This window comes from Marmota flaviventris, chromosome 19 (genome assembly GCF_047511675.1).
Source record: "Marmota flaviventris isolate mMarFla1 chromosome 19, mMarFla1.hap1, whole genome shotgun sequence".
Lineage (NCBI taxonomy): Eukaryota > Metazoa > Chordata > Mammalia > Rodentia > Sciuridae > Marmota > Marmota flaviventris.
Genome location: NC_092516.1, coordinates 14,908,730 through 14,928,040, shown reverse-complemented (window position 1 = coordinate 14,928,040; position 19,311 = coordinate 14,908,730). Strand labels below are relative to the sequence as shown.

The following is a 19,311-nucleotide window of genomic DNA, read 5'->3' as shown; positions in this document are numbered from 1 at the left end:
TTTTCCTATCCCTCTTCCTTCTCCCTCAATCTTCTTCCTCTACTCCACTGATTTCCCTTCTGCTTTCAGGAGTATCACTTTCCCCCCTTATTTTACTCTAGCTTCTGTACATGAAAGAAAATATTTGACCCTTGACTTTCTGATCCTGGCTTATTTCAGTTAGCATGATGTTCTCCACTTCCATCCACCTACCAGCAAATGCCATAATTTCATTCTTCTTTATGGCTGAATAAAACTTGGTATATATATATATATATATATATATATATATATATATATATATATACACACACACATACATACACACACACACATATACACATACACACACACATTTTCTTCATTTGTTCATCTGCTGACAGGCACCTAAGCTGGCTTCATAATTTGGTTACTGTGAATTTGTGCTACTATAAATATTGATATGCTTGTATCACTAGAGTACGCTAATTTAAGATCTTTTGGATAAATACCAAGGAATAGGATAACTGGGTCACATGGTGGTTCCATTCCTAGTTTTTTGAGGAATCTCCATACTGTTTTCCAGAGTGATTTTACTAATTTGTAGTCCCGCCAACAATGTATGAGTGCACCTTTCCCCCACATCCTCACAAGCATTTATTATTAATTGTACTCTTGGTGATTTCTATTTTAACTGGAGTGAGATGAAATATCCATGTGAATTTTTAAAATTTTATTCTTTTAAAATTTGTTCTAATTAGTTATACATGACAGTATAATGCATTTTGACATATTGTATAAAAATGGAGCATAACTTCTCATTCCTCTGGCTGCACATGGTGATGATTCACACTAGTAGAGTAATCATACATGTATGTAGGGTAGTAATATCTGTCTCACTCTACCATCTTTCGCATCCCCACCATCCCATCCCTCCCCTAACTCCCCTCTGCACAATCCAAAGTTCCTTTATCCTCCCTCCACCCACCCCCCCTATGGATCAGCATCTGCTTATCAGAGAAAACATTTGGCCTTTGGTTTGGGGGGATTAGATTATTTCACTTAGCATGATATTCTCCAGTTCCATCCATTATTACCTGCAAATTCAATAATTTAATTCTTCTTTAAGGCTGAGTAATATTTCATTGTGTATATGTACTACATTTTCCTTATACATTTATATGTTAGGGTCTTCTAGATTGGCTCCAGAGCTTAGCTATTTTAAATTGAGCTGCTATAAACACTGATGTGGCTGCATTACTGTAGTATGCTGATTTTAAGTCCTGTGGGTATGGACTGAGAAGTGGGATAGCTGGGTGGAATGGTGGTTCCATTCCAAGTTTTCTAAGGAATCTCCATACTGCTTTCCATAGTCGCTGTTCCAATTTTCAGTCCCACCAGCAATGTATGAGTGTACCTTTCCCCTCACATCCTTGCCAACACTTATTGTTGTTTGTCTTAATGATAGCTGCCATTCTGACTGGAGTGAGATGAAATCTTAGATAGTTTTTGCTGAGGGCCATTGCTAAGTAAAAATGACGCATGGCACGACCCAGGTCATTTGCAGTGACATTGCATGTAAGGTGACCTTGCTCAAGGACCAGGGCGGATCCGGGTTTAGGGCGGATCGGGTTTAAGGTGTACCCTGCTGGGAATAGGGCGTATCCTGCTGCCTCAGGCTCGCCTGCTCCTTGAGTTTCCGTTGAGTTCTCGCGGGATTGAGAGAGTATTTGGGATTTTGCCCAGAACGTGATTTGGGCCCAGAACGTGAATTCCCCCAGAACGTGTGTAGAGTGCTGGTGTGAGTTCGGGAAAAAAGAACTGCTGTTCGAATCTACAAGGTGTGTGGTGGCTCGTGATTTTGTGCCCAGCAAGACTGCGGCAGTTTTGATTTGCATTTCTCTAATTGCTAGAGATAAGGACCATTTTTTTCATGTTTGTTCATAAATTGTATTTCTTCTTCTGTGAAGTGTCTGTTTAGTTCCTTAGCCCATTTTTTGATTGGGTTACTTTTTTGGTGTTAAGTTTTCTGACTTCTTTATATATCCAGGAAATTAATGCTCTATCCAAGGTACATGTGGTAAAGATTTCCCCCCATTTTGCAGGCTCTCTCTTCATGTTATTGATTGTTTCCTTTGCTGAGAAAAAGCTTTTTAGTTTGAATACATCCCATTTATTGATTCTTAATTTTACTTCTTGTACTTTAGAAGTCTTGTTAAAGAAGTCAGGTCCTAAGCTGACATGATGAAGATTTAGGCCTAATTTTTCTTTTAAAAATAGTTTCCAATGATCCTCTGGATTTCAGTAGTGCCTGTGGCAATTACTCCTTTTTCATTTCTAATTATTGTTATTTGGGTCTTCTCTTTATTTTAGTTAGTTTGGCTAAGGATTTATCAATCTTGTTTATCTTTTCAAAGAAGCAACTCTTTGTTGCATTGATCATTCGTATTTTTTTAAAGAGAGAGAGAGAGAGAATTTTAATATTTAATTTTTAGTTTTCAGCGGACACAACATAGTTTATTTGTATGTGGTGATGAGGATCGAACCCAGGCCGCAAGCATACCAGGTGAGCACGCTACCGCTTGAGCCACATTCCCAGCTCGATCATTCGTATTTTTAAAGTCTCAATTTCATTGCTTTTAGCTCTGATCTTAATAATCTCCAGTATTCTACTCATTTGGGAATTAATTTGTTCTTTCTTTTCTATGGCCTTGAGTTGTAACATTAAATTATTTCTTTGAAAAATTTTTCCCCAAGGAATCTTTTTTTTTCAGGGGGTGTGTGGGGGGGTACCAGGGATTGAACCTCAGGGGCACTCGGCCACTGAGCCACAACCTCAGCCTTATTTTGTATTTTATTTAGAGATAGGGTCTCACTGAGTTGCTTACTGACTCACTTTTGCTGAGGCTGTCTTTGAACTCACAATCTTCATGTCTCAGCCTCCCCAGCCACTAGGGTTACAGGCATGCACCACTGCACCAGGCCCAAAGAAATCATTTCTATTGAATGCTATTTCCTCTCTCTGAATGTCTTCTGGATTTCTTCAAAGGCTCAGTTAAAAAATCTTCACAGTATTTTAAAAAATATTTTTAATTGTAAAAGGATACAATATCTTTATTATGTTTATTTTTTTATGTGGTGCTGGGGAATGAATCCAGTGCCTCACATGTGCTAGACAAGCGCTCTAACCACTGAGCCACAACCCCAGCCCTCACAGTATTTTTTAAGTAGTGCATTATAATTATACATGGTGATGGGATTTGTTGCTACAGGGTCTATTTTTTACATGTAGATAGCTAATGCTACAATATTTCCTCTTATAACTGATTTCATACTATACCTGATATTTTGATATATTGTATCTGTTCTCTTTTTTAAATTTTTAAAAATTTCTCCTGACTTCTTCTACATCCCATTCCTCATTCAAAAGTAAATTATTTAATCTTCATGTATTTATCCTTTGTTTGTGGTGATAACATTCAAATTCCTTTCTTTTATTTTTGAAATATACATGATTGTAAATGTTCAATTGGACACTAAAATTTATTCCTATTATTTGTAACCTGGTACTCTGTATAACTTTTTAAAATCCCTCCCTTCCTCTGCCTTTTCCAGCCTTCAGTTATCACTCTTTTAACTCTCTGCTTCTATCAGATTAATTTTTTAGATTCTATAAATGACTGAGATCATGACATAATTGTCCTTCCTTGCCTGAATTATTTCACTTAACATAATGTTTTCTCAGCTCTTTTACATTTTTGCAAATGACTGAAGTTGAACAGTATTAGTATATTGTACAAATATACTATCTTTTGTCTATCCATTTTATTGGTCAATGGACACTTAGGTTGATTTCCTAACTTGGCTGGTCAGTACTGTGATAAACATGGAAATTAAATAACTCTTTGATATATACTAATTTCATTTTCTTTGGATACATACCCAATAGTGAGTTTGTTAAATCATATAGTTCTATTTTAACAGTATGAATTCTTCCAATCTCTGAACATGAGATAATCTCTCCATTAGTGTATTCTTCAGTTTCCTTCAGCAGCATTTATAATTTTTTGTGTATAGTTTTTAACTCCATTGTTTTGGCCTTAGTGTCAAATGGATAAAAAAAAGATTGGGAGAGTTCTTACAGCTATCTCTGTATATACATCCCTATATGTTTTCAGGATATATTTGGTATACTGTTGTCTATCATAGATGTACTAATATACCTTCTCACAGTATATAGGAATTCTTCTTTCTCCATAGCATTGCAAGTCTTTGTTATTTGTTGATAGCAGCTATTCTAACAAGTGTAAGGTAGTATCTCATTGTGGTTTTGATTTTGTATCCCCCAATTCACAGTGGTGTTGAGCAGTTTTTTCATGTTCCTATTAGCCATTTGTATGTCTTCTTTTGGGAAATGGTGTTCAAATATTTGTCCACTTTATTTTTTGTTTTGTTTTGTTTTGCTATTAAGATATTTGAAAAATTAGATATCTACATGAAGTAGAATAAAACAGACCTCCCTCTCTCTCACCAGTGGCAAAAATTGGACACTAAAATTTATTCGTATTATTTGTAACCTGGTACTCTGTATAACCTTTTAAAATCTCTCCCTTCCTCTGCCATTTGACAATCAAAAAGGATTGAAAACTTCAATGTAAAGACACAGAACTGTGAAACTGAAAAAGAAAATAGGCAAAATGCTTCATGACATTGATTTAGACAACAACTTTCTTTTCTTGGATAATACCTCAAAAGAAAAAGCAATAAAAGAAAAAATAAACAAATGAGATTAAACTAAAAAGTTGCTGTATAGTAAAGGAAAACAATAGAGTAAAGAGAAGCCTACACAATAGGAAAAAACATTTATACACAATGCATTGACATAGGATCACAATGTAAAACTCAATAACTACTGATTTTTATATATTGATTTTATATTCTGCAACTTTTAGTAAGTTCTAACTTTTTTTGTGGAGTCCCTAGGGTGTTCTATAAGATCATTTCATTTGCAAACAATGATAATTTTACTTTTTACTCACATTTTGGATGCCTCTTATTTTGTTCTCTTGCCTAATTTTCTTGCTAGAAATTCCAGTACTATGTTGAATAGAAGTTTTAACAACACATTGGGATATTTAACTTAGTCATATTCTATATCTTCCTGTCTTGCCTTTGTGTTTACTAGATTTTTAGATATCATTCTATTTTCTATATTTATGAGAACCTACAGAATGGGAGAAAGTCTTTGCTTGCTATTCTTATGACAGAAGATTAATATCCAGAATATATAAAGAACTCAAAAAACCTAACAACAAAATACCCCAAAGAGCCCAATTAATAAATGGGCAAATAAACTAAGCAAACATTTCTCAAAAGAAATACAAATTGCAACAAATATAAATAAAATAGTTCAACATCATTAACAATTAGGGAAATGCAAATTTAAACTACACTGAGAGTGGCCATAAAGAATATAAACAATATTGGTAGATTTGTAAATTAGTACAACCAGTATGGAAATCAATATGAAGGTTCTTCAAAAGACTAGGCATGGAATCCCCAAATGACCCAGCTATACTACTTGGCATTTATCCTAAAGAATTAAAATCATTATACTATAGTGATACATACATACTTATGTTTATAGTAGCACAATTCACAATAGCAAAACTATGGAACCAGCTGAGGTGTCCATATACAGATTAATGGATAAAAAATGTGGCATATACATACTATAAAGTTTTATTCAGCCATAAAGAAAAATAAAATTATGTCATTTTCAGGAAAATGAATGGAACTAGAGACCATTTTATTAAGCAAAATAAGCTAAACTCACATGGTCAAGGGTCAAATGTTTTCTTTCGTATGTGGGAGCTAGAGAGGAAAAAGGAAAAGAAAAGTGTGGGGAGACCTCATGAAAATCAAAGTAGAGAGGAGGAAGGCAAGGAGGAAGAAGGGGAGGGAAAGGAAAGGAAAATACTAAGAGATGATATTGGATAAATTATATTGTTATGTAGTGTTTATGTATGAAGATATGACAATGGATACAAACATTATTTATAGTTAAAATGCAGCAATAAAAATGTGGGTAAGGAAGTCTGATATTTTCCTCCTTCGACCAATACTTTCTTAATTATCAGCATTAGATTTAGAATAGCAGTTTTTTTCTCATTTCCTCCATCTTCCTAGGATGGGTAATCATAGGCAAGAAAAGTCTATAACATGTCAGAAGAGTGCTTTGAGGTAAATAAAACATATATGTCTATACTTGAATTATTCCCTTTACTACATAATCTTGATTAAATCTTGTATCAGTAATAAATTATGCAATTGTTCCTTTGAGCTTGCAGGAGTTTTAACATTAACTGATACACATTATTTTTCCTGTATGTACATTTCTACCTTATAGCTCAAAGACTTTAATCACATAAATATTCCCTGATATATAGCAAAATTCTGACCTTTCTCTTACCTATACCTTTGAAGTGCTGCATATCATCCCATAGCTATGTTGTAAACTTAAGTTTCATTCTAGCAAGTCTTAGCATTGTGCAAAACCATTGTGTAAAGTTACAACATAGTTTTAAGTCTTCAAGAATACTTTTCTTGTGAATTGGAATACAGGTATGTGTGATTTTTTCTTTTCCATGTTATTTATTCAGCCAAATAAATACGTATCAGAAATATGTCTGTTAAAATGTAAATGTTTGATTACTGTCAGCTGATCAGAAATATGTCTGTTAAAATATAAGTGTTTGACTACTGTTAAAATTTTAGTTGAATGGAAATCATTAAGAATTTAACCATTGTTTCAACTTATTAGTAATAAGTTATGGTACAACATTATTTGCTTCCAGATCCTTCCATTTCCTGGTTTGATGTAATCTTAACAGAGTGTGTCTGATCTCTTCTGAGGATGTAAATTTTGTCCATGAGTCAGTACAGGCAGATAGTATGGTAAGCTTTAGCAAATCACTTTATCTGTACATGTCCTTCAGACATATTATGCAGCTCTAGATGGATCAAAACTACAACATTTGGCTAAGGTGCCAATATAAAACTTGGCTCCCATCTTTGCTGGATAAGTCAACTACTGTGTTTCTCTAAAGACACATATCTAGAGTTTTATTTCAAATTCTCTTTTTTATTTCATTCCTTTACTCTAGCTATGACTAGGGTCTTGATTCCACTTTAATGCTTCACAATATTGCCCAATGCTGCTGCTTCTCAAGAACTTTTTGGTTCACTATAAATAATGAGGCAATTCCTCTTTCTTTTCTTTTTCCTTTATGACACATTCATTTCCACTTTTCCTGAATATTACCACTGGCTTGATCTATGGAATATCAAAGCAAGTTATTACTTGAATATAACAAAAAGATAAAAATATCAGATCCTGAAAGGTCATTGATAAATATTCTTAATTTCCATTTTTTCTTTTAAGTATGGTCATCCCAGACAGAGTTCTTATTCTTCATGACTCCCTTTCAGGAAAAACTTGGTTACTGGTACATTTCAACTGCCTGTTTCCACTGGATTATTGTTATCTTGGTTCCAAGAACCACAACTTAAGCCATTCTATTTTTTCTCATTATGTTAATATTTCTATTCATTCCATTAACTAGGAGTATACCACCCATAATCACCAGTTAATTCCAGGAAGTTGTCATAGTTAGGTGACATTTTTCTCTTCAGTGCAAGAGACAGTATGTAGGACTTTTGTTTTCTTCAATAAACTCTACTTGTTAAGTCCAGATAAACCAAGAAAAGTAACAGTAATTTCTGGCTATTTAAAAATTATTTTGTAGATTCATACCTGTGAGTGAATTCTTTGGGTAGAACAAATGATAATTCAGTTCCAGCATTGCTCTCCAAAGTTGCTGTTGGTGCATGATCATGAATCAATTCTGAGATTTCTTCAACACTGCAGTGAGGTTCCTTTACCATAACAATGTGGTATCCCACACCTGAAAAAAAATCATATAGAGGAACAAATAAAACAATTTTGTATTTTCCATATTCTTGTGAGGTTATATCTAGCTTTCATGGTTTCCATGAGCTAGAAGACAGAGTATGTCACAAATCATTTGACTACATTTGCCTAGTAAATACTTATCTTATAAATTAATTGGTTTTGTTAGGGACTGATAAATGACCTTAGTTGTATAACAAGACCCAGCAGAGATAGGTTGAAAAGTCTATTAATTGACTTCTCTTCCTCTGGACACTGAAATCTGATATGATAAGATTAATAATCATTAAACAAATATTTATTGAGTGCATGATAATTATATGCTAGGCAGTAAATAAATCAGATAAAAATACTTTCTTCCAGAAATCTGAGAAATCTTTACAAAGTACTTCTTCAAGTACTTAGGTATACATCTCTGGCATTTGAGAAGCTACAAGTGGGGGTGGGTTAGTGAAAAAAAAAATTCCTCTAGAGCACAATTTTTGTAAACTAAGTAAAATTATACAAAATAGCCAGCAGTATGCACTAGAATAAATATATCACGAATAAAGAATTTATTCAATAATCTTAACAGACTAGAGAGACGAAAAGAATCAATAAACCAGAAACATGTAATTTAAAATGATCCAAACTGAAACAACAACAAAAAAAGAAAATAAAGTGGACGAGAACACAGAATCCAATCAAAAAGGTCCAACATGAGAAACAAATCCTAGAAGAAGAAATATAAAGAGATAATAGGGATAACTTTTGTAAAAAATATGAAAAACACCAATCCAAACACCCAAGAGGCTCAGGAAAATCCCAAGTTCTTTAAATAACAAGAAAACTTCACACAAGTGTAGCAGAATAAAATTCCAGGAAAAAAAAACCAAAGAGATTTTAAAAGCAGCCAGAGGATAAGACAAATTAATAAGGGATGAATAATAAGAATGAATTCTTCAGTAGAAATAACAGAAGTCAGGGGCTATGTTTCTATTGTAAAATGACATATTTAATACCCTTTTAAAAGTTTGTCCAAAATTACATATCTGGGGTTGGGTTGTAGTTCAGTGGTAAAGCACTTGCCTAGCACATATGAGGCACTAGATTCAATCCTCAGCACCACATAAAAATAAATAAAGGTACTGTGTCCATCTACAACAAGAAAAATATTTTTAAAAATTATATATTCATTAGAAATATCCATAATAAACGAAATTGAAATTAGTTCATTGCCTTGATAATGTTAGTAGGATCTCAGTGAACTCCCATCATAAATAAGAAAACTGGAAAAACATGTGAAACAACAGTTTTCAGACACTGGACAAGAGGTAACTGAGGGCAATCATCACTGTGAAAGAACAGATGCTTAAAGGCAATTTCTTAATGGAAGTACAGAAAATGGGAATGAAAACAGATTCTAATAGTCTCTGCTGAATTGAGAAGATGGAGATCAAAGCGTGGGCAGGATGAGTAAGCTAAAAGTTGAGAAGATGATTGGAGTGGGGAGGTCTGCAGTGAAATAACTATATAAATCTCCCCAGGAGCACCTGTGGTTCTTTGCTGACTACCAGGCAATATAAATAAAAGCAGGAACTCCATGTAACTGGCTTTTCTCTTTTCTCCTCCAGTTGTTCACATAAGACCAGAGTTCACATAGTTAAGACAGTATCAGTGTTTATTCTGTTAGAGAATCACGGAAATTTAATGAAGACTCCAGAGGGTTTATGTTTCAGTAGTAGAACTGAATTATTGGTGGTTAAAATGAGGCCTTAAAGGGATTAAAATGGTCTTCAAGAAACTCAGTTGTGTTCAGGAAAGAACACAAAACCCTTTAGATAAAAATACCTGTTACCATGACAGAGGGTTCTTTTGCTTAATTCAGACAAAAATTGCAAAAAGGCAAAGTACAGGTCTTTTACTAATAGCATCTCTTGAGTTCTGGGCAGCAAAGTTCTCTTAGAGTAGAGCATTATTTTGAGTGAAATAAGTCAGATGCAGAGAGGAAAGTATAATATGTTTTCTTTCATATGTAGAAGCTAGGAAAAAAAATAAAAAGAGAGAGACTCAGTTTCTTTCAAAGACACAAATAGGTTAAAAACTACAACTAAAACAAAATATTTTAAAAAGAAAGGATATAAGAATCTAATCTGTGCAAATTGAAACAAACCAAACCAAAACAAAACAAACAAAAAAAACAACAAACTGATGTGGCTGTACTAAAACTATAAAATAGTTTATTTATTTATTTATTTATTTATTTTTTATTGGTTGTTCAATATAAAATAGTTTAAATTGAAAAGGTTACAAGAGACAAAGAAGAATATACATATTAACAAAAGATTCAATATAGCAATAATGCAAGGAGATATAATAGCTACAAGTATTTACATATTTAATAATAGATACTCAAAACAAGGAGCAAAAATTTCCAGAACTGGAGAAATACAAAGACATATGATAATAAAGACTTCAATACCCCCTGTAAAAATCAAATCTTGATAGATTTTAAAAGGTAGATACTTTTTTAGAAAGCATATAAGTCATCCTTTTAGAGCAAAACAGGATGAGGTTAGAAATCAATAATGGAAAGAAAACTGGAAATTCATAACTGTGGAGTTAAACAAGAATCTATTAAATAACTGATGAGCCAAAGAAGAAATCACAAGGGCAATTAAAAAACACCTACCTATGAAAAGTGAAAATGAAAATACAACATACCAAAATTTAGGGGATATAGTGAAAATATTGTTCAAAAGAAGAAATACCTTAATTAAATAACCTAACTTCATAGTAGCTTGAGGAGTTAGAAAAGAACAACAAATTAAGCCATAAGATAGCAGAATGAAGTAAATAATAATGATTAGGGCAAAGATCCACAAAATTGAGAAAAGAAAAACAACAGAGAAAATTAATGCAATCAAAAGTTGGTTCTCTTTGAAAAGATCAGCAAATTGAGAAACTAAGCTAGACTGACAAAAAAAAATTTTAAAGGCAGATGCAAATAATTAATATCAGAAATGATACTATTGATATTATAGTACTACTATTGATATTATAGAGATAAAATGCATCACTAGAGAATACTATGAATAAGTATACACCAATGAATCAGATAATTTACAATAAATGGACCAATCCAATGCAATGGCCCACAACTATAATTCCAGCAATTCTGGAGGTGGAAGCAGGAGGATTGCAAGTTCTAGGACAGTCTCAGCAATTTAATGAGGTACTAAGCAACTTATACCCTGTTTTAAAATTAAAAAATAAAAAGGACTGGGGATACAACTGAGTGGTAAAGTACCTCTGGGTTCAATCCTCAGTACTCGCCTCCCCCCTAAAAGGACAAATTCCTTGAAATACACAAAATACCCAAATTAAGTAAAGATGAAATAAAAAATCTCAAAATAAATACAGCTAGTAAAAAGATTGAATCAATACTCTATAAGCTCCCAAGAATGATAAATCTTGGACCAAATGTCTTTCTTTACTAGTGAATTATACCAAACATCCAAAGAATTAACAACAATCCTCCTCATATTTTTCCAAAAAAATTGAAATAAACACTTCCTTATTATATGTGTCCAGTGTTATTCTTACACCCAAACCAGAAAAAGTATCAAAATAAGAGGAAATTACAGGTGAAATACTTTTATGAATATGGTGGAAAGCGATACAAACTATTAACAAATCAATCCAGCAGACTAATGAAAAGATTATTCACCATGATTAAATGGGATGTATTTCAGGAATGTAAGTATGATTAATGTTAACTCATTACTTTAATACAATACAGGGAAAATATTATTATCTCAATTTTGCATAAAAAGTATATGACAAAATTCAATATATTTTCATTCTAAAACCTCTCACAAATTTGGAGCAGAGGGATTATTCTACAATATTTTAAAGGCTATTTGTGAGAAATTCACAGCTAATATCACACTTACTGGTAAAAAATTTTGTTTCTCTTGAAGATCGGGAATAAGACAAAGATATCCACTTTCACCATCAAATTCAACATTCTAATGACTTGTGTGTAACCAGAACTATAAGAAGAAAAAAATCTCTCTTGTGGATGAAATGATGTTATATTCATACCCGCCCCCCCCCCAAAAAAAAACACAAGAAAGTTATTGAGGCTAATAAACAAAATCAGCAAAGTTGAAAGGTAAAGATCAACAGAAAAATTAGCTTAAACATCATTCACTCATTTAAGAGCATTTATGATGTTTCTAGTTTTGGTCTATTAGGAATAATATAAACTAACATAAACATATTGAGTTTATATTTTATTTCTTTTCAAAACTTTTACTTTACATTGTATCAATACTTGATTTTCACAAACTAAAACCACTGCCATGTAAGCCAAGATTAATAAATACATATTTCTAGTATCTCCTAACTCAGCCTTGTGTTCCCTAAATCTCTGGGCATTGGACACTAACAAAGTGAAAAGATAATGTACAGAATGGGAGACAATGCTTGTGTGTGTGTGTGTGTGTGTTTATATTTATATATATGAATCTCAAATATACTCTGTCAATGTAAAGAAACCAGAAGCAAACAAAAAATATGGTGTATGATTAAATCACAAGACAATCAAGAACAGGCAAAGCTAATATATGGTAATGAAAATCAGAAAGTTGTTGCTTCTGGGGAGGTAAATCAATAGAATCAAGGAATTTTCTGTAGTCATAAAACTAGTATCTTGTTTTTCTTGGATTAAAGTGTATATATACATATTCATACATGAAGTAGAGAAGAAAGAGAAAAAAAGAAGAAAGAACATTCTAGAAAATAATAGTTGAAAACTTTCCACATCCAAAAATTCAACAAACCCCAAGCAAGAAAAATGTAAAAGAGATCCATACCCCAACATATCACAGTAAAAGTTCTGAAAAACAAAGGAAAAAAAGCTGAATATGTATGTGTGTGTATATATACACACACACACACAGAGCACACACACACAGAGAAAGAGAGGATAATAAAACTGAACCTGTATTGTATATAAATTATGATTAAATTTTAAAAGTACTCCTCAATAAGAGCATTAATTCTAGAGATGGGATATGGATAATGAACAAGGTGATGACGAATTTAGTGCTTAACAGAAAAAAAAACATTCAAAATATTAAATATTGGAGATAAGGTACCAAAGAAGATAGTATGTAGATAATTCTGAATAATGACCTAAGAGAAGTAGGGAAGTTATTAGGACGTATTTAATATTTTCCATGTTTAGAAAATACTTCATATTGAAATAAATGCTTCTAATATATATTTATTACTGGTTTTACAAATATGAAACAAAATGCAGAGACATCTGCTTCCCTACATTCCTGTTAGAATCCATTAATCTATCTCTCTAATTCATTGTCCATCATCTACCTACTTGTGTCTATTTTACTGAAGACAAAATTGCATTTGATAAAATTTAACTAGATGCCATATGGGAGAAATAAATATAAACAAAAAGGTGGTAAATAATTTTGAATTTTGAAAAAATAGGAGCATTATTTCAAATGGGTTATAGTCGAACCTGAATTAATTGAACAGAGGGAATCACTGAAGCTTTGGGTAGATACACAAAAAATAATAAAATTATGTTAAAATGAATATTATTAGGAGTCAATATTCTAAGAATGAACAAAAGAAGAGAGACCATATAAATGTTTCAGGAATATTGAAGAGCCACAGCACTGCAGGGATCCTGTGGCCATGATGGCTATGCGGTCACCCAGCGCATCAGCTTCATCCATGTAGTGAGTAGTCAGTAGGATGGTGCGATCCTGTTTATAGGTCCTAAGGAGATCCCAGGTGGCCTTTCTTGAGGCTGGGTCCATGCCAGATGTTGGCTCATCAAGTATCACCACCTAAATTCCAGAAGAACAATTCCATGACCATCTAAACATTATGTACTGGTATCATTAGTGTATTACCAGTTACAGGGTTTACTCTTATTTTGCTTTTTTAGTCATTTGTCCAACTGAGTGAAGATAAAATATTTAGACAAAACTGAATTAGTCATGCTGTAATAATTCCAAACCTGCTGCCATTTTAACCAGTGAGGTTGTTACTATGAACCCATCTGATTTTAATTTAGGAGGTTGCTTTTAGTGTGTTAGATCCATTATCAGCTCTCATGTTTGTGTCTGCTAATATTTCGGAATATCTGAACAATGCAGGGGAATCCATTTTTAGTTTTTTACCTTGGAGTTCCCTATAAGAGCTACAATGATGGAGAGCTTGCGCTTCATTCCTCCACTCAATGACTTTGAAAATGCGTCACGTTTTTCTAGCAGGTTAAAAGCTGACAGCATGTTGTCAATTTCCTGACAACGCAAATTTTGAGGTACTCCTTTTATCTAGAAATAGAAGTCAGAGTTTACATGGTGCTTCCAACTGTATTTGTAGGAAATTTCATTTCAGCTCTTATATCATCTCTGTGGTGGTTTATTTCCTTTTCCATTCTTTATGTTTAAAGGAGAATTCATCAAATTCAATTTTTGAACTTAAAAAACTAAGGATATTGATAATTGGTAATCTACCCAAAGTACATGAATATAACAAGAAGGAAGCTATCTTTGACTCACCACAGAATAGAAGTAAAGGTGCTCTGAAACAGTCAAGTAGTTATACAACAGGTTCTGTCGGGGACACAAGCCCAAGAATTTCCTGATTTCTGTCATGTGTCGTGAGATCTCATATCCATAAATATAGGCCTCTCCACTGGTTGAAGGATAGAGACCTAAAATCAAGCAGAAGATAAAACAAAACCTATTTTTCTGAGGTAACATGAGAACAAACTGCTCATTAGCACCTCAACTCTGAAACCTACATGTTTTACTCATTAGTCTTAGCAATATCTCACAAAGAAGAAAATTCCAGAAAATATTCAGGGCTATTTTCAGGTTATTGATATTAGAAATACTTTTTTATTTTTCTGTTTGCTTAATTTCATGCTGAATGAGTGTAGATGAGTGCAAATTACTTGGATAATGAAAACATGAAAGAGTGTTAAATAAGGACATTCCAACATTATTACCATCAGTCATTTGGTAAGATGAATGAATTGTTATAATCAGCATTGCCTTAGCCTGGGGTAGACTCTTTTAAAATTTGAAAATCCAAACAATAAAACTTATCCTTTAACCTATTAAGCCCTAAGTTTTCAATTCTCTGAATATGATAAATATTCAAATATTATTTCAAAATGACCAGAAGTGGCATATTTGTGGCTCAATTTGAGTTTTTATAGGTGTTTCACATCTGAGATGATGGGACAAAATGGATAAATTCTTGATTAACTCATTAATCTTTTTTGGTTTTGTTTTGGTCTGAAACTTGTGGGTGCAAGCCAAGCATCCTCTTGTTTTATCCTACTGAATAGTTAGGACTACCATGCTCAGCTCATTAATCCCCACCTTTTTTTTTCTCTACAAGGTACTGAGGATTGAACCCAAGGGTGCTCTACTGCTGAGCTACATCTCCAGTTTTTTCATTTTTTTATTTTGAGACAGGGTTGCTGAAGCTGGCCTCAAACTTGTGATCCTTCTATCCAAACCTCCCAAGTAGCAGAATAAATCAGATTTTGTTGTGTGAATTTTGTAAGTTTTTTCTTTGACACATTTTGGGGCTCTGTTGTTAGGTGCATAAATGTTTATAATTGTTGTTACTTCATGATGAATTGAATCTTTATCATTATAAAATATATTTTCTTGATTCCAGTAAGACTTTTTGTTTTAAAGTCTATTTTATCTGGTATTTGTATCATCACTGTAGCATTCCTGCAGTTGCATTTTGCATGATATATCTTTTTTCTTTAACTTTCAACTTATATATCTCTTGTAGACAGCATAGAGCGGAATCTTATTTTTTTCATCCAATCTAACAGTTTATTTTCCTATTTTGTGTTCTATGTCTCATCTTTTTATGTTCATCTGACTCCTTTATTGCTTTCTTTTGAAGTAACATTTTAATTCCTTTAATTTTTTTTCACTATTTATATGTTTATTTTCTTGGTGGTTGTTCTAAGAGTTACCCATATATACTTTATTAGTATCTACACTTTGACTTTATACTAATTCCAAAGAACTATTTATTTAATCATTACCTCTAAACAGCTCTATTTCCTCTTTTTTAAATTTTTAGGCTATTATTGACTATACATGTGATATCTCTGTTACCAACCCAACAATACATTGCTATTATGTACCTATGTATTTTATACTTATTAGAGAAGCTAAGAAAGAAGTAGAAATATGTATTAGTAGAATTATATTTACTATCACTAATACCCTTTATTTTTTCCTGTGAGTTTGTATTGCCATCTAAATCATATTATTCTAACTTTTTGTCCCTACTTCATATGTGCTGTTACTGTCAAACATAGTATCTTTCTATATGTTATAAGCCCAATAATACAATTATATGTATTTTAATACAATTTCTGGTAAGGAAGATCTGCCATCAATGAATTCTCAGACGTTTTGCTTATCTAGGAATGTTCATTTCTGCATGATAAATATAAGAACTTTGAATATGTCATCCCACTGACTTCTTGCTTTCATTGTTTCTGATGAGAAATCAGCTTGTAGATTTACTGGGGCTCTGCTGAATGTGATAAGTCATTTTTCTCTTGTTGCTCTTTAGCATTTTTTCTTTCTTTTTCAGAACTTTTACTGTGGTATGTTGGGTGTAGATATCTTTTACATTTATCCTATTGGGGGTTTGTTGAACTTTTGGATCCATGTTTTCAGCAAAGTTGGAAATTTTCAACTATTATTTTCTAGAATGTTCCCCCCTCCACTTCTGGTACTCATATTACAAATATATTGATGTATGTCTCTAATGCTAAGTTTTTTCTTCATTCTTTTTTTCTATTATTCAAACTGCATAATTTCTTTCAATGTCTTCAAGTTAACTGATTCTTTTTTTCCATAATTCCCTGTTAATTAACTTTAATGAATTTTTAAATTTGGGTATTATAGTTAATCCAGAATTCCCATGTGGTACTTTTTAAAGATTTATATTTATGAATATTTCCTATTTGTTGAGATATTATTTTCCTTTATTTCTTTTTTAAGAATACTTCTTTTTAAATTAGAGATTAAGTTATATAGTAGTTACGTTCATCCCAAAAAACTTACATGCATGGAATTTGATTTCAGCTCACAATTCCCCCTTTTCCCTCCCACCCCCATTCTCCTTCCTCTACTCTACTAAACTTCTTTTTACTCATATATTTATATCTGATTGGTATATTTACTTATACCCAAAGGTAAAATTCCCTGTGGTATTTTTATATGTGTGCATAAGATGATTTTTAAAAGAATTCCTTCTGCATTAACTCCCCTTCTTCATGCCTCCACTCTCTCATCTCCTCTTTCTAAATTAATAATCTACCCTTTATCTTTATATCCTACATTTTCCTTTATTTTACTCTAGCTTTCACATATGAAAAAAAAAACATTTGACCTTTGAGTTTGGCATAGTGCACTTACCATGATATTCTTCATTTCTATCTATTTCTGGCAAATGCCATAATTTTATTCATCTTCATGGCTAATAGAGCTTGGAATGTATAGATATGTATGAGTGATTTTATTATATGTATGTATATATATATATATATATATATATATATATATATATATATATATATGAGATAGTTTCTTAATCAGTTCATCTATTGATGGGCGCCTGAGTTGATTCCATAATTTAGCTATTGCAAATTGTGCTGCTGTACACATTGAGGTGATTGTATTGCCATAGTATGCCAATTTTAGATCTTCTGGAAAATACCAAGGAGTGGTATAGATGGGGCCAATGGTGGTTCCATCCCTAGTCTTTTGAGAAATCTCTATGCCACTTCCAGAATGGTTATACTAGTCTGCAGTTCCATCAACAATATACAAGTGTTGTACACATCTTTAGCATTCATTATTATTTATAATAATGACTAGAGTAAGATGAAATCTTGTGTGTAGTTTTGATTTGTATTTCCCTGATTGCTAAAGATGCTAAACGAACATTTTTTCATATTTTGTTGGCCACTTGTGTTTTTTTTTTTCTTTCTATATTTTTTTGAGAAGTTCCTGCTTAGTGCTTTTGCCTATTTTATTGAGTGGTTTATTTGAATTTTTGGCGTTTTAGTGTATTTTCTTGTTATTGTTTTTAGATACACATGACTGTAGAATGTATTTTGACATATTATACATATGTGGAGTACAACCCAATCTAAATTAAGATCCCATTCTTGTGGTTGTACATAATGTGGACTTACACTGGTCATGTATTCATATATGAGCAAAGGAAAATTATATTCAATTCATTCTACTGTCTTTCTTATTCCTATCTTACTTCCCTTCCCTTTATTCCCCTTTGTCTAAATCAATGAATTTCTATTTTTCTCTTCCCTACTGCCTTTTTGTGGGTTAGCATCCATATACCAGAGAGAACATTTGTTCTTTGTTTTTTTGGGGACTGGCATATTTCACTTAACATTATGTTCTCCATTGACTGGAAAATGCCATAATTTTATTCTTCTTTATGGCTGAGTAATAAATGTGAGATAATATATATATTATATATATATAATATATTATATATATATATAATCTCACATTTTATATATTATATATTATATAATAAATAATCTCACATTTTCTTCATCCATTCATCACCTAGATTGGTTCCACAGCTTGACTATTATGAATTGAGCTGCTATAAAGATTGATGGGGATATATCACTGTAATGTGCTGATTTTAAGTCCTTTGGGTATAAACAAGGAGTAGAATAACTGGGTCAAATGGTGAGTCCATTCCAAGTTTTCTAAGGAATCTCCATACTGCTTTCCACAGTGGTTGCACTAATTTGTAGTCACACCAACACTGTATTAGAGAATATTTTTCCCAACATCTTCACCAACATTGTTACTTGAATTTTTGATAATTGTCATACTCACTGGAGTGAGATGAAATCTCAGTGTAGTTTTAATTTGCATTTCTATAATAGCTAGAGATGTTGAACAGTTTTTCATAGACTGGTCACATTTCTTCCTTAAAGTACCTGTTCAGTACCTTTGATTTATTGATAGGGTTATTTGGTTTATATAGGTGTTAAGTTTTTGGAGTTCTTTTTATATTATTGGAGATTAATAATGCTCTATCTGACTCAATTTGGGTAGGTCATATGTCATATGTCTCTAGAAATTTGTTGATATCTTCATGATTTTCTATTTTATTGGAATATAGATTTTCAAAGTAATTTCTGGTTATCATCTGTATTTCAACAGTATCCATAGTGATATTTCTTTTTTCCTCACAAATTTTAGTGTTATGAGTTTTCTCTTTTGTTAACTCATCTAAGGGTTTATCAACTTTATTTT

The 19,311-nt window shown here is 32.3% G+C and overlaps 1 protein-coding gene across 1 annotated transcript in view; it reads right to left on the bottom strand.

Moving 5' to 3' along the window:
* Positions 1 to 19,311, bottom strand: part of LOC114096939 (phospholipid-transporting ATPase ABCA3-like) — a 119,992-nt gene that overhangs the window by 44,071 nt on the left and 56,610 nt on the right. The window contains 4 exon segments of the mRNA XM_071605762.1: positions 7,775 to 7,925; positions 13,584 to 13,794; positions 14,131 to 14,286; positions 14,515 to 14,669. Coding sequence (XP_071461863.1) covers positions 7,775 to 7,925; positions 13,584 to 13,794; positions 14,131 to 14,286; positions 14,515 to 14,669 — 673 coding nt within the window.